This window comes from Carassius gibelio, chromosome A14, assembly GCF_023724105.1.
Source record: "Carassius gibelio isolate Cgi1373 ecotype wild population from Czech Republic chromosome A14, carGib1.2-hapl.c, whole genome shotgun sequence".
NCBI lineage: Eukaryota > Metazoa > Chordata > Actinopteri > Cypriniformes > Cyprinidae > Carassius > Carassius gibelio.
Window position 1 is genome coordinate 12883454 of NC_068384.1, and position 16288 is coordinate 12899741.

The following is a 16288-nucleotide window of genomic DNA, read 5'->3' on the forward strand; positions in this document are numbered from 1 at the left end:
GGCATGTAGGTATCTGGAGGTCTTGATGGAGAAGGACAGGGAGGTTTGTGGTGGGTGTAGGTGAGATAAACTTTACCTCATACACATGGAAATGGAGATGGAGGCGGCTGAGGGCGAATTTACCAGCTGTCTGTCACTGTCTGTGAATTCTGTAGGAGAAAAGGTCACAAAGCGGCAGATATTACTGTCTCAGGATGTCAGATTCGTGGGTGCAGTTTAAAACCAGAGCATACCATGGAGAATGCATTCTGTCTGATAAAACTAAAAGGTGAATAAACACAGTCAAATACTTGCAATATGAAGACCAGTCACAGCACCAAACACACACACACCTTTCTGTATAAATTCATGTAAAACGTGGCAAAAATTACAAAATTTTAATTAGCTGCACTCAAAACAGTGATGGTATACCATAAAAACAAATGGTTTAGTCTTTAACATTTATGTATAAAACTACTTTTTAACACACACATATATATATATACATACATATATATATATATATATATAGACAACAACCTGTGAAACCCTGTTGAGAATCTCTCCAAAAATGGTCATTTGATTTTTACAATGATAAAACAAATTACAATAAACTGAAATGCAAACTATGCATATTTCAAAACATGGCAGGAACACTTCTATTAAGGTTTTCTCAAAAAACATTTCAGTCAAAAGAGAATGACGGAATATCAATTTTTCTAGTCCTTTTGGCACTTGGCACCTTTGCACCTCACGTCTGTGTACTGGAGGTAAACTCTAGACAGACTCAGATTGACATTCAATCTTCTTCAATGCAAACTCAACATTATAAAACAGTATCAACATGATATTGAACTATTAATTACTGGATAATAATTTAATTACATTTAAAACATGAATTATATCAAACATTAGTCTCTCAGCATAGGATTGGTCACAGATGATTTGAATTTCAAAATACACAAACAATGTGCATCCAAAAAAAAAAAAAACTCATTTTTTTACATTTCATATGAAACAGTTATCTGCTTTTTCATAGCTGGTGTAAACATGTTAATATCATACTTAAAAAACATATTCTGTACAGCTTAAGACAATGTGGTAAATCAGTGCAAAGTTAAGTCAGCTGGATTGGCACCATGTATATTATACAGAGCTGGATTATCAAGCAGCCTGGCATTAGGGCAGCCAAATCTTCCCTTTCTGGGCGAGATTCATGAGTTTTAAAGAAACTTTTAAGAAGGAAAAAAAAAAAAAAAAAACACCTGTATCTCACCAATACAGACTTCAACTGAAACAAATAATACTAGCTTTACTAGCTTTAAAAAAAACTATTGCCAGACTTATCAAGTCTACTGGCAAACCCGTTTAGCATATTATCGAAGCAAAAAGTGTGTGAACACATATACAACTTTATCTGTTTATTATATGAATCAATATGAAATTGCTCTTTTTTTTTGTAAGAGTTTAAGAAACTAATAATACAATATATGGTTTTTAGCTTCCACTCAAAGACAAATTTCTATTGGGAAAGATCTAGTTTGTAAGAAGTTCATACCTCTTTTATTGTTCAAGATTTTCTGTCTCTGTTAAAATGGAGACAGACATATCTTAAGCATCACTGGATTCTGTGCCATGTTGATATGCCTGACTGCCAAGGGCGAAGAGACTCTGTTTTGATTTAAAACGCTTTACGTACAATCTCTGCCTCCTTTGAAAGATATTCCACAGGAATAGAAGCAGTGAGATTTAGAGATAAATCGTAGCAACCTCTGAAGAACTCACTCGAAAGTCAATTACTGTATGTCAGACTCAGACTCTGAGTCTACTCCACTTTAGTTCCTGAGCAGTTATTATGGTGGTGGGGTTAAAGTTCACCCGATTCGGTTGCCGCATATTGTGAAGCGGTCAATCTCCAACAGATCTTTTTTGATGGTTCTGTGTTTAAGTTCAGAAGACTGTGGTGTCTCGCTACTGCTCTCCTCTGGTTTAGGAGGAGAATCTGGGGGCTGATCCCGGGTCACCTCAGTTACAGGAAGTGGAGCCGGGGGAAAAGGCTTCGCTCTTGGGCTCGGCTGCTTGGTGATAGAGGTGGAGGGTCGCTGCACTTTGGGCTCAGCTAAAAAGAAGTAAAGAAACAAGCAAAAAAAAAAAAAAAAACTTTGATTCAAAAGATTCTCCTCAGCGTGCACACACACACACAAAATAACACGAGTTTGAGAAACTGACAGAATGTCTGAACTACTGAATAGCCAAAACTGGTGTTACCTGAGGGTGGGGGAGATTTGGTGAGGTTGGCTTTCTTGGGAGTTTGTTTTGAGGTTTGAGCAGTCGGTCTTTCAAACAGTTTACCCTCCATGTTAGCTTCTTTCACATAGCGACAGGACTTGCCCAGAATTACTATATTATTCAACACTTTCATCGTTATCAATCTGCAGAATCAGACCAAACAATCAAAGAAATTTAATTAAAACCAGCAACTACAATGGCATAATCATGTGTTGTGAAAAATGTTTCCAAAATGTTACCAACTGCTCTACTATTACAATAAATTAAGCATAAAAAATATATATATTTTTTTTAATAAACTACTATTCATAAGTTTTGTTTTGGAAAGTTTTTGAAACAAGTCATATGTTCACCAAGGCTGCACTTATCTGGTCAAAAAAAATACAACACTATTGTGAATATAGTATATTCTGAAATTATATTGGAATTTAAAATATCTCTTTTTTTATTTATTTAAATGTTTTTTTTTTTTTCTGGTGATGGCAAAGCTGAATTTTCATCAGCCATTGCTTAAGTCTTCAGTGTCTTATGAACCTTCAGAAACCATTCTAATATGGCAATTTGGTGCTATCGAAACATTTCTTACAGTTTTTTTAACCTTAAAATCTTTGTGGAAATGTGATACTTTGTTTTTCTTCAGGATTTCCGTTTATTTGAAACATTATATTATATTTGAAATATTATACGTCTTTATACCTCTTTTTATTATAAGTCTTTACTGGCACTTTTGATCAACTCAATGCATCTTTGCTGAATAGAAGTTATAATATTCTCAGAACAAAGAGTTGACAAATGACTGACTCCAAACTTGTGAACGGTAATGTATTTTTTTTTTTTAAAGCAGCCTTTCCCTGCAACTTAATCATACCGATTGATTTAAAAACTGTAGAAGTGTATCCACCTCTACTGAGAACTGTAGTTTCTATTTGATATGACACTAATGGCCAAAACTGCTGACAGAATGTTCACAGACTGTGTATTTGCACAGTATAAAATCAAAACACTCTTGGTCTGTAAAGATTGGGTTGCACACTAAGTCATGGAATCAAATTGACATATTACTGTATGTGATACAATAGACTTTGAGCTAACTCATTTACCCAAGATAAAAGAGGAGCAGACAGACAGACGAGAGAGCGCCCTGGATCTTCACTGAGCTCATCACCACTCGAATCAACTGAAGGAAACAAAACCATATCCTCAGTATCAGTGTTACATAAGCAATCCGTTACAGACTTGAATAAAACCTGTAATGTATAATTTGTTGTTTAATGTGTAATTTTGTAATTGGTAGTTGAACAAGAGAAAATATCTTCTCACCAGTACAGCTAGAGGTAAAGGAATGAAGCCCATCCTTCTTGCCACTGAATCGCTGTAGTCTGTGTAGGCCTGTCCATGAATCAATCACATTTCCTCTAATTTTTTACTTTTTTTTGTCATTTTATGCTGGTTACAGATACAGTACCAGGGCTAGATTTTATAAAACAAGCGTTGAAAATTATAACATATATTAATAATTCAGACGATAAACTTTTACTTACATTCTGTTGTCGACTGCTGACTAGTTCAAAGGCCAAGCTGGCTTTATATTCACTGTAGACCTAAAGAACATGATAGAAAGGCAAAGTTCATATGTGGCGGCCATATTTAGGGCTTTGTGTGTTGGCAATTATGTTGTGTTGGATTATCTTTGAAAATGAAATACAAATCTGCTGCTCTCACATCGGCTGTGATGTCATTGAATTTAGTAATGAAGGCGTGCTTGACGATGTCGACTGTGACCTCCGACATGATTACTATGAAGACGTCAGGGAGCAGCACCCAGAGGTGATCTACAAGCAATATCAACACAGTTAACAGATTAACCAAGCATTGATGGAGATTTGCTGAAAATGTACTTATTCTTAGGCCATCCAAGATGTAGACGAATTGGTTTCTTCATCAGAACAGTTTTGGAGAAATTTAGCACTGCATCACTTGCTCACCAATGGATCATCTGTAGTGAATGGGTGCCGTCAGAATGGGAGATCAAACAGCTGATAGAAACATAACTCCAGGGAAGCTTCTGGATTATTGGTTTTATCAGCTATTTGGAATCTAATTCTGTTCTAATAATGAAACAAACTCATCTACATTTTGGATGTCCTGAGGATGAGTCAATTTAATTAGGGTCTTAATCCAGACCTGAGTTCCAAGAAAACTGCTCCATGTTCCTCAGGCACACGATGAGGAGCAATATGAAATTGGTGAACCGCTCCTTGATATCTGTATGACAGAAATATAAACCAAAAAGTTTGCACATCTTATATTCACAAAGCCCCTCTCTCTCTCCAATCTGTGCAAAACATGATGGGAGGCGACGGTCAACAAATAAAGCTCTCAAATGGTAAGACTTCAAAGCAGGGAAATCTGTACGATGCACGCAGTGTTTCCAGCAGGCTGTGTATGAATAGTAACTTGAGGAATAATTTCCTCACAAAGGCTTGAATGGAAGACCACAAGCCTTAGTGGCCGATTTAGGGCTGGGCGATATATCTAATGATATGATCATGCGCACCTAGTCAGTAAATACGGTTCCGTGATTACCGCTAAATGGCCATCATCTGCTTTCCAATGGAGTAGCATTTAATAGACAGAGCTGTAGATCACTGACAAGCTACGCAATTTCACTTTCATTATCCAAGATGAATCGTTTTCGATAATGAACGTGATATGCCGCTCCATTTGAAAGCAGTTGATGGCGATTTAGCGGTAATCACGGAACCGGATTTACTGACTAGGTGCGCATGATCATATCATTAGATATATCGCCCAGCCCTAGGCCAATTGAAAGTGGGTAGAGAGTAAACAGCAGAAGGGAGAATAGGTGCGATTACAGTATATCAGTGTGTCTTTCATAAAGAGAATAGGTGCTGTAGGAAACAGGCACTCAAATGGCACCACAGTCTGTATCTCACAGAGCGTTATCAGAAAGCTCTCGAGAGCTTTGATTAGCATTTCAAAAAGATGCTGTAATATTTCTGAGTCAGCCCACACACAGCGTTCAAGACTGCAACTTCACCTTGCCTTGCGATCAAGAAAGTCGCACACCCTACTAGTTACTTTGAATCAACCAGAACTAAGGTAGAACTGGGTTTAATCCACATTTTAAGCATCTTTTACCAACAAAATGGGAATTAACCACCATTATTTTGGGGGGATTTTGCTTGGTTAGTAATATTTTGCAGCACCTTAAATAACATGAACACGGTAAATCACTAGTACCATGACGTACACTACCATTCGACAGTTTTGGACTTTGACTCACCACTGTTGGACATCTGAAAGAGGTTGTTCTTCTCAAACTTCTTGAACACACTTCCCTTGATTTCCACAAACTGAAACGTGAACAAACATGCCTATAAAAACCCTCATTACACAATTTTAAATATAGTGACACAATAATTGCTGAACTGGATTATTCTGATTTTGGTGATTCCGTTGTTTGCACAGAAAATGTTTGTGTACATGAAAATACTCACGTTGTTGGACATCATAATGGTGAGCAGAGATTTGTTGTGCGAGTTGAAGGCCACATTTAGTGTCGAGGCCTGGACCATGATGAGGATGGCATGCAGAACTGAGACAAATATACATTGAGGAAAACAAATATATTTTAACTATTTTACCATTGATATATTATTTATTGTACTACAAGTTGTATATTACTGAATCAGATCCAAAAGAATATTATTTATAATAAAATCTTTAGAAGAAACAAATAAAGACACAAGAAATCAGACATTAAATTATGATTGGATGAGACATATGACCAGGACTGGTGAAAAAATGCCAAATGAACTACTATACCACATCTCCAACATCAAAATGGAGAGAGGAAAAAAAAGCACTGCAGACATCTTGTATAATAATAAAGGATACAGACATAGAAGACGGCCATGAAGAAATGGGGAATGACTCCAATATGGGCTCTCTTTCGTGACTTTGGCTCAGTGGCCGTCCAGTAGAGAGCGTCTAGAATGTCTTGTCCAAATGATGAAAAGAGGCGGTCCGCCACCTGAGTGATGAAATGAAAGATATTTAGTTCACACCAAAAAATTAAAATCTCTGTGTCATTCTAAACCTGTATGCTGCTTTATGCTGTATGGAAAAACTGCAAAAACAGTCTTCTAAAGATTTGAAACAAACCAAGAGTGGGTAAAAAAGTTTTTCATTTTTAGGTGAATTCCTTTATCTGAACTGAAATGGGTTTGAGGTCTGTTCAATACCTCCAGCATGTTGTAGATGATGTAGAGTTTGATGACAGACTGACCACGGATCAGGTGGTACATCATAGCGTAGTCCACGTAGTGCATCATGGAGTAACAGAGCAGCATTATTAAACCTTTTAGCAGGTCACACACCTGAGCCGGCTGAAGGAACCGAGAGCCACTGATAAACACAAACACACAGCAGAAGTGTATGAAACAAGCCAGAGAGTCAGAACAAGTTGCAGAAAAAGCTTAATGAGCACATTAATTATAAACAGCTCTTATGAATTTACAAAATGAGGACAAATGCAATGATTAGACACATCAGCTTCAAAAACACCATCGCACTGAAATAAAGCTCTGGTTTTCCTTCAAACCACAGAAACTCACAGATGGGCATTTCTTCAAATACAGCCGAGGGACTAAGTAACAGACTGTGCATTTTCTTTTTGTACGAATGTCAAAAATATCATTATTTGCTACCTTTAAAATTTTTTTATAGAGTTACATATATATATAAAATTTTGCTTGTGGTTGGAAAAACAGCCAGAGAAAACACCAAAGAACAACTCAAAACCCATGCAGATGTTTGATGTATGGTCTTCATGTATAGACATTGAAAAAAACGTTTTCAGTTCAGCATTGACGTCTATCACATCCTGTCTAATTCACAGTAAGGACACTTTCAGCAGAAAACTAATGAACAGAAGGTATCAGATTTATTTGAGGATCTGAGCTGCGATTCAGAGGTGCGCACAGATCCTGCGTCTTTGGTGTGGGTGGGAGAATAAAATAGAAAAAACTAGATGGTTTTATTTCCACTTAAGGCTTCACTCTCCCACTCACGAGGAGGAATCTACATAAACATCCTCAGAAAACAGCAAGACTGAAAACTGGCAACAAAATGCTGAAAGAAGCTGGGCTTTTTATTTTGTCATAGAACGATTATGATTACAAAAGTCCCCCATACACAAAAAGCACTGTGGAGATATCATGGTACAAAAATAAATTAATAGCAACTGTGATTTTAGCAAATTAATGTCAAAAGAAAACATATACACTACTGAATGGGGGATTTTTTTTTATCTTAAAGTATCTTATGCTCACCAAAGCTGCATTTATTTAATCAAAAAGCATTAAAAACTGTAATATTGTCAAATATTATTACATTACTATATTATTACTATTTTTGTGTTTCAGGAATCTTCAAAAGTACAGCATTATTATTTGAAATAGAAATCATTCATAATATTATATATGTATTTACTGTCACTTTTGAGCAATTAAAGGATGCTTGTTATATGAAATTATTTATTATTTTTAATCTTACTGAAACGTACACTTTTTTTAACAAAACAAATGACAACGCAGAGTTAATTTCCTTTTTGAGAATAATTGTGAAGCGTAATAACTACATAAGTACAAAACACAAAATACATAAATTTGTATATTTAAATAAAAAATCAAAGTTGACAGCCGGGATATGAAACCTGTCATCTGTGACAGCTTCTGCTTGAGCTAAAGTGCCAGGCTCATGCATAAGAAAGCTTTTGTCCTCTATATCCTTGACTCCTGTTGAAGGAATGGGATGCAGAATTTTAATGCTGAATGGTTTTAATTCTGCAAACCAACTGTCCTGAAAGGCTACTGAGATTCCAATTGAAAGGTCTCATTCATTGTAAGGACTCCTAAAGGCAAAAGTAAATTTGATCAAGATTTTACTAAAACATGATTGTGATTTGTAAGCTCTTCAGTTACATTTAAATAGGAATATTTTCCACATAATCTCCTGAAGCTGGAAATGTGGCAACGAGATATCAATAAAATCTTTTAAGTGCAGCTATGGATCTGAGGATTCAGTTAAACCTCTTTGCAGTTTGATTAAAGCGAAGGGAAAATGCGCAATGAATTAGGAGACCCTCACCAATCGCACCAGAGTAGACCCCAAAAAAATAAATAAAAGGATTTTAATTGCTTTCATGTAGGGTAAAACAGTGTAAACCAGCCCTATAGTGGATTGCTGAACTTAGGTGATAACTGAGCTAGTCTAGTTTGAATTGTTTTGGCAGCTGGTTAGGCTGGGAAAGCAGTTGACCAAACAAACCAAATCAGCTTAAACTAACTAAACTCCGCATCTTAGGCTTGTTTAAACTGTTATTCTTTTTCTCCAGTAGGATGGCGTGTAGTGTAGCACTTCAAAGTCATATTTTTGCCAGACACACACTCGAGCCAGATTCTACAGTTATGAAACACAACCACTGCCAGACTTGACACTTAATAACAGTTCAAAATGCTAGCTCTACACTTGCCAGCAGCTGAGACTTAAAATTACTGCATCATATTGTAAGCTAAATCACTGAACATAGAGTTATCACTGGTAGTGACATGCACACTCCACCAGGTTGGCAAATGTTTCAGTCACATGCTCGTTATATAAAACATGGGTCAAACAGAATGAAGGATGGGACTGTTTGAAACAGCGAAGGCAGGCATCCTACCTGCACCGTCTGCAGTAAGGGCAAACATTAGCACTGATGGGAGGAGGGAGAGGCACGAATTAGGCATTATACTGTCCTCTGATATGAGGAAAAGTCAATAATAATAAACACTTGTTCATTATGAACCTGGAAGAATTAAAGCACAATGAGAACATTTGGTTTCTAAAACCATTTAAGCCATCAATTATTTGACTGGTAACAATCAGAATCTGCACTACTCCTTTCTTGTGGTTTGAAGACGCTTGGGTGCTAAAGCCAAGTGTAAACTGCACTCTCTTACAATCGGTTGTCCTGTTCGATTGCTGTTTGTCAGCCTGCATGACAGGTGAGATCTTGGGTAAGAATCAAGACAGACTGAATGAGAAATTATCTTTCATGTTTGTAAAATAAGACTGAATGACCATTTAAGCTAAATGTGTTATGACATCTTCATTTACATGTGAAAACGAAATTATATTGCACAAACCAAGTATCACTGGCAATGTTGTTCATGAAAGAAGCCAAAATCATGACAAGAGTCAGAGTATCAGGAGTGAGTCGTGCATGGGCAACCAAGGTCACAGATTTCAATGCAAGCTTAAGTCATTTAGTCATTTTGATGGTTATGACCATAATGTGAAAGAGAACACTATGTTGTATATAATGTAGATAATATATCATGTAGTATCAACATTTTTAACTAAATGTCTCTCTCACTCTCATTTGTAATAAAAGGCTCACAATTTCAGTACATTTACACTTGTGGTTTGGTTCTCTTGAGCCCCTTTCACACTGCACGTCGGACCCGGCATATTGCCGGAACATTACCGGGACGACTTCTATGTGTAAGCAAACACGTCCCGGGATTGATTCTGGCATTGAACCCGGGTCGGGGACCTAGTAACATTGCCGGGTTCAATCCCGGGACGAGCGCTGTGTGAACAAAAGCCAGATCTAATGCCGTGTCGAAGTGATGACACACGTTATCGCGCGCCTCTTTTACCGGCTGTTTTGAAGGAAGATCAACGTTCTTATGTGTAAACTGTAATGAAGCAGAGATCAGTTAGTTCCTCACTTTCTGCGCTGATGCCGAGATTGTTCACTTGCTTCCGTGAAAGAATAACGTACCTAACGTTTTCGCCTCATACATTACACGTCACGCCCTAATGTCAAGTGTCATTACGGGATCTTTACGGGTTGTGTGTGAAAGCACGCACATATCCCTGGTAATCATTGGCAGTGTGAAAGTGCAAAATCTAGCAACCTGGGAACAATTGCCGGAAAACTTTACCCGTGTATTTGCTGGAATGGCAAAAACATCAAACAGCAGTGTATCTTTTTGGAAGAAATACTTTTATTATTATTATTTTGTAATAATATTATTAAAAAAAAATGTAATACTACCCAAGGCCGCAGCAGGGTATCGTCAACAACCTCAGAAAGGCCAGTAAAGTTCTCAGGGGCAGGAGGGTGAACACGTACAGAAAGGCATCCAGACACAGGAAAAACCCGAAGATCATCAACTGTAGAAAGACACAAACAGTGACATTAGCACCTGCACAAAGATATGCAATATGCAAAGCAGAAATTTGTTTTGTTAGTGTTCAGTCATGTTATACAGAAATAACACTGACATCATGTATAAAAAAAAATAAAAAAAGCCCTCGGCCCTGAATCCTGATGCTTCACATGCTTGAGCACACAGAGGCGTGGAATGTGTTGAAGGAGGCTTTGAATATGTCTGCCAGCAGTCAGAAACCTTAAAATATTTGTTATCTTTACGAGGCACTCCTCCGTTTCAGAGAAAGACTGTTAAGAACAAATTAAAATATTAACATGCTCTGCAAGCAACTGGCTCTTTAAAGATGATTGTGAATCCTGGGGGAAAATTTTTACCAGCAGCCAGAAAACAAAGAGCTTGTTAGGAGACGAACACAGAGCACTAGAACCCTCTCAACAAAGGACAAAGAAAATAAAAGGCAGTGGAATATAAATCAAGACAGGGCTTAATAATAAGGAGCTTTTCTGCAGGCCTGTAGTTCAGATAAGAACTTGCAAAGAAACCGTCATATGTATTTTACATATTTATGTATTTTTTCCCCCATTACATTCATGGTGTATTCATTCGGTTTAAAAAAAAAAAAAAACTAAAATAAATAAAATAAATATTTATATATATTCTTTACAATAATAGCAGGAACAACATAGGCCATGTACCGCTTTTCACTAAAAATTCTGCAAATAAATAAAATGAATACCCTACCCACCATTTTTATTCGAAAAATTATTTCAGTTGATCAAAAGTGACAGTTAAGGCATTAATAATATACAAGGTATTTATTACAAATTAATGCTGTTCTTTTTTTTTAACTTTATTACAGAATCTTGAAAAGCAAATGCATCTCATTTTTCACAAACATATTAATCAGCGCCATTAATCCAATATTCATAAGAAATGTTTCTTGAGCAGCAAATCAGCATTAGAATGATTTCTAAAGGATCAAGTGACACTGAAGGAATGGAGGCTGAAATTCAGCTTTGCCATCACAGGAATAAATGAATTTTCAAAATATATTCAAATAAACAAATTGTTATTTTAAGTTTTTTTCCCTGTATTTTTGATCAAATAAATGCAGTCTTGTTGAGAATGAGATTTCTTTCAAAATAATTTGAAAAAAATATTAAATCAAGCTTAATTTGTAGTGTAAATATCTATGTTTTTGTCAAAACCTCAGGGCCCGTATTCATAAAGAATCTTAATGCAAAAAGTACTTCCTAGTGACAAAATTCTGAGAAAATTCTTAGAAATGTGGGCGTTTACTCTTAAAATTAAAGAAAAAATCCTAGTAAAGAAAAAAGTAATTCAGAAAGCATCTTAACCCTTAAAAGAGATCTTAAGGTCAAACTTGTTAGGAGCACTGACGAGGACTTTTAAGAGGCTTAAGAGTTTCTTTAGCAGAGGAGAAAATGGCAGAGAGACGAAGAGGCAGAAGAAATGTTGCAGACAATGGATGACAGTGGGTTAATAAGACGCTATAGATTATATAATAATTCATAATTTAATATAAATTAATCACTACATTACAATATTTGGCAACTGGGAAAATGCAACAATGCAATAGTGATGATTTGGGTCTGTCACAACCTTCTGTAAGCAGAGTGATCACACAAACAATTACAGCACTTTCAGAACATCTTATTGTGTCACAGTTCATTCCCACCTTGCAGGCTCAAAAAACTGCATTTAAGAATATAGCAGGCTTATAGGTGCGCACAAGCAGGGGGAATGAACCGTTTATAGTTTGTGCTATACGCTCCCATGTCTGCTTCTTGTCCCTTGCTGTGACACCCGGCCCGAATTTTCCTTTAAGAATGGCCTTGTGTTCATCCACTAACTGGGCTAACAGTAAACACTGTTCCTCTGTCCAGTTTGGCTTTCTCGCCCTTCTTGGTTTTGATTCCATGTTTGATACATTAAAACCAACATTCAAACCACCACTTAAATAGGACAGCAATCACTGTAATTAGAAAGAGTGGAACAATTTTTATCATTCTAGGCCAATCAAATACCTTATAGGAAATTAAAAGCATGGTAAATAAAAAAAGGATTTAGATACACACATATAATGTGTGTGTGTGTGAGAGCAATCATTCTGAAACAACATGGAAATCTCTTAAGTATGCAGCTCAACTTTTTGACCGACTGGAAGGTGCTTCCAGAAAAAGCATGCAAAAACATAGGAAAGGAAAACAGCAAATCTGTTTCTGGCTTGTATGGTCTTCAATCTATCTGTAATGATCATGCAATCAGTAGTACTACATCTAGCCTCTCACCTGTGCATTGCAAGCATAATGAACAAACTTTTTCCAGGTCAGCACAGAACTTGAAAAAGCTCTCTCTAGGGTTTGAGGGGCGGAGCACCTACAGGGTCACAGAGCCGTCTCTGTGTGCACATGCCATCAACATGCACAGCATATCACACAAATCTGAGCGTGATCCTGAGGACTTGAGCTGAATCTAAAGATTCTATGAGAGTTTCAATTCAGACATACTGCCCATTATTATGAACCATTACCATCTTAAGCTTAATAGGCTTAATAAAATAAAAACTCAACCAGTCTTAGTAGTTTTCAATAACTCAAGACCTCCATCTAGTGGCATTCAAAAACTCATTACTTTCTGAGGAAGAGGGAGGCACAAGGACTATTTTGCAGTCTCTTTAATCTTAAATACTCATTTGATAATATCTAAAAAAAAAAAAAAATTAAATCTATAAATATTTAATAATATATAATATTCTTATAATATTATATAAAATTAAATGACATTATATTAGATCTATAGTAATATCTTGACTTGTAGTGTAAAATTATGTTGTCTTATACCTAGACCAACACAAAATAGTTTTGCATTCACAGGTTTCCTGCAGAACTCCTGCATTCTCATTTCTTAAATGTTTGAATAATGGCTAAACTACGAATAAGAGTCAGCCATGTGATCAGCTAAAGACAAAAAAGAAGACTAAAAAAAGGTATTATTATTATTCAAAACATATTTTATCATTACTTAAATTATAACACAAAATAAAAACACTACTTTTGCAATATTACTAGTTTAAATAAAGTATTAAATAATATTAATAATTATTCTATTTTGCAAAACAACAAGGGATGCGGTGATCCGTATTGGTTTTGGGCTCCGACACTGCCATTTTCTCCTGGATTGGGTATCGTCAGATAAGACTGATCCAAATCAGATATTGTGCGTATACTATTTGTGTGTTATTGTTAAGGCCCACGAAAGGCACTAAAACATTCGGAAGCATCATAAGGTTTTGGTGCATTTTTATTTTAAGTCTTCTGAAGCAGTTCAAATAGTTTAAACTGAGGTTCAGATAACTGTTGAAGTCATTAAATTCAAGTTGACAAACTCTTCTCCCCACTGCAGCTGTCTGTCATTCAGCATTCAAACTGCATATCACGTTCAGTTACGACAGTCAAGACGATGAAACTCTCTGCAAGATGATTCAATGTTCCCATTATCATTGAACTGTAGATAGACAGTTTAAGTTTCGCTGGAGTTTAGTGCTGTTTTTAAACCATGTTACTTTCTACCACTGTGAATTGCTCTTCAAGCGCACATAACTGAAATTTAAGATTGTTAAAAAGAAAAAAAGAATAATATAATACACTATCAATATCCCTTTCCTTTGTGCTTTAAACTTTTCTATGAACACTGTGACTCCATCCTTCTGCACATGGGATAAGAATAAGAGCTTTGTGCCTCTCCGTATAGGAGCCTTCCATATTATAATACTTTTGCACAATGTAAGACCATTGACAGCCTTTCTTATTCTGTCCTATCTATCATATGTTGCTGCTTAATCACTGTGCTATACATTTAAACGAATACATTTAATTTTCTGCATCAGATCCGATCGGATTGTTTCTTAAAAAAATGGTATCGAGCATCCATAAAAACAAGAGTAAAATTACAATGCTGATATTTATGGCTATTTATGTCTTAATTTCCTTGCTTTCAAACATAACACTAAAGAGCTTTTATTGTGGCAGAAATATCTTTATAAAATATGTTTGACCATATTTGAAGATGAAGTTTATCATTTATGTGTTTTTGTTTTTTTAGGTTACAGCCTAAAAGAAAGAGGAGCACTGCCATTGAGGGGCTCACCCTCTCCAGCTCTCTGGGGATCCTCATGCAGGTGTACACTCTCTCCCTCCGCTCAGTGTACTTGGCCTCGTTGTGCTCCAGGAAGTAGCCCCTGGTGAGCTCTGCACACATGAACCTCAGCAGAGACGGCTCGTCAGAGTCATTCGAGTCTGTGGGGTAAAGAGCAAGAAGAAAATATCAGTATTTCTGCAAAAGTTTTGCAAAATGAAAGAAGAAGAAGCATATAAACATCACAATACATGACTTTGGTAATTTTTAAAAACATGCCTAGAAAAAAACAAAGGCACTGACATGTTTTAAGATCAGTCAGTGCAAGTTTCTTTCAGTTGAAACAGCTCAGATTTACATTTTGTCTAGAACTACTTGTCTGTGAAACCGGGAGTAGCGTTTTTTATTTCTGACGTAACTATATGTTTAAACTTAATACAACAACATATGCGCCCTGTAAACAGCTGCACGACAACTGAACACAATTTAATATTACAGCTCGTTTCAACGACTGCTTAGAAAAAACGCCATCAAAATATTAGCCAAACAACATTTAAAACTTTTTAAATTGAGATGTGGCCACATTAATGAGACTGACACGTGCATTCGTAAAATCAGGTACGCTAAACTTGAAGCCACGTTGGAAGCAAAGACGAAGGTCAGCTGTCAGATGCTCGAGCTCACCTGAATGCTCGTGCTGCTCGTCTTTAACGGCGGGTTTCTCATAGAATCCGAGAGTTTCCGTCATTTTCGCCGTCGACCCAGAGACGCCTGTCTTCCTCGATATGGCCGCTGCAGCCCAGGAACATTTTACCCCTTTGTGATCGTCATTCTCGGGGTCTTTTTCGCCTGACAACCTACCACACAGCGAATCCGCCATCTTCGCCATGACGTCATCACACAACGCACGTGATATTGATAAACAGTTAACTGTCGCGATGAAATAGCATTTACAGAAATATAATAGAGGTTATAGTAGAAATTTTAAAACATAAATAATTTATAAATATTCAACCCCAAATAGTTTTGTAATTTTTTTGTGCAAAATTAATGTGTATTTTAATTTAAATGTATTATATATTTACATTTAACAATATTTAAAAACGAATACGTTGATTTGATATATATATATATATATATATATATATATATATATATATATATATATATATATATATATATATATATATATATATATATATATATATACACACACACTCAGTGGCCACTTTATTAGGTAGCTACACCTTGCTAATACCGGGTTGGACCCCCTTTTGCCTTCAGAACTGCCTTAATTCTTCGTGGCATAGATTCAGCAAGGTGTTGGAAACATTCCTCAGAGATTTTGGTCCATATTTACATGATAGCATCACACAGTTGCTGCAGATTTGTCGGCTCCATGATGCAAATCTCCCTTTCCAATACATCTCAAAGCTGCTCTATTGGTTTTAGATCTGGTGACTGTGGAGGCCATTTGAGTAAAGTGAACTCATTGTCATGTTTAAGAAACCAGCCTGAGATGATTTGAGCTTTGTGACATGGTGCATTATCCTGCTGTAAGCAGCCATCAGAAGATGGATACACTGTAGTAATAAAGAGATGGACATGTTCAG

The 16288-nt window shown here is 36.3% G+C and overlaps 1 protein-coding gene across 2 annotated transcripts; it reads right to left on the reverse strand.

Moving 5' to 3' along the window:
• Positions 1 to 1200: 1200 nt before the first annotated feature.
• On the reverse strand, positions 1201 to 15566 carry LOC128027557 (transmembrane anterior posterior transformation protein 1 homolog). Of its 2 annotated transcripts, XM_052615279.1 has the most exons (15): positions 15360 to 15566; positions 14688 to 14836; positions 10400 to 10518; positions 9017 to 9049; positions 6537 to 6699; positions 6190 to 6325; positions 5790 to 5887; positions 5576 to 5645; positions 4453 to 4533; positions 3991 to 4100; positions 3810 to 3869; positions 3589 to 3657; positions 3369 to 3445; positions 2248 to 2411; positions 1201 to 2098 (listed from the first exon to the last, which is right to left on the reverse strand). In XM_052615279.1, exons 1-15 carry the CDS (start codon positions 15562 to 15564, stop codon positions 1854 to 1856), a joined length of 1779 nt encoding a protein of 592 aa, XP_052471239.1. In that variant the 5' UTR covers positions 15565 to 15566; the 3' UTR covers positions 1201 to 1853. The 2 variants fall into 2 exon arrangements, with proteins under 2 accessions (XP_052471239.1, XP_052471240.1); XM_052615280.1 differs by lacking the exon at positions 9017 to 9049.
• Between the last annotated feature and the right edge of the window lie 722 nt (positions 15567 to 16288).

Bases quoted from the DNA above. Each gene is read 5' to 3' on its own strand.
- LOC128027557 (XM_052615279.1), bottom strand. From the start codon at position 15,564: ATGGCGAAGATGGCGGATTCGCTGTGTGGTAGGTTGTCAGGCGAAAAA. The intron at 6,700-9,016 runs GTAGGATGCCTG...TGTGTTTATCAG, and splicing joins CCTTACTGCAGACGGTGCAG to TGGCTCTCGGTTCCTTCAGC. The intron at 2,412-3,368 runs GTAAATGAGTTA...CTGATTCTGCAG, and splicing joins CTGCTCCTCTTTTATCTTGG to ATTGATAACGATGAAAGTGT.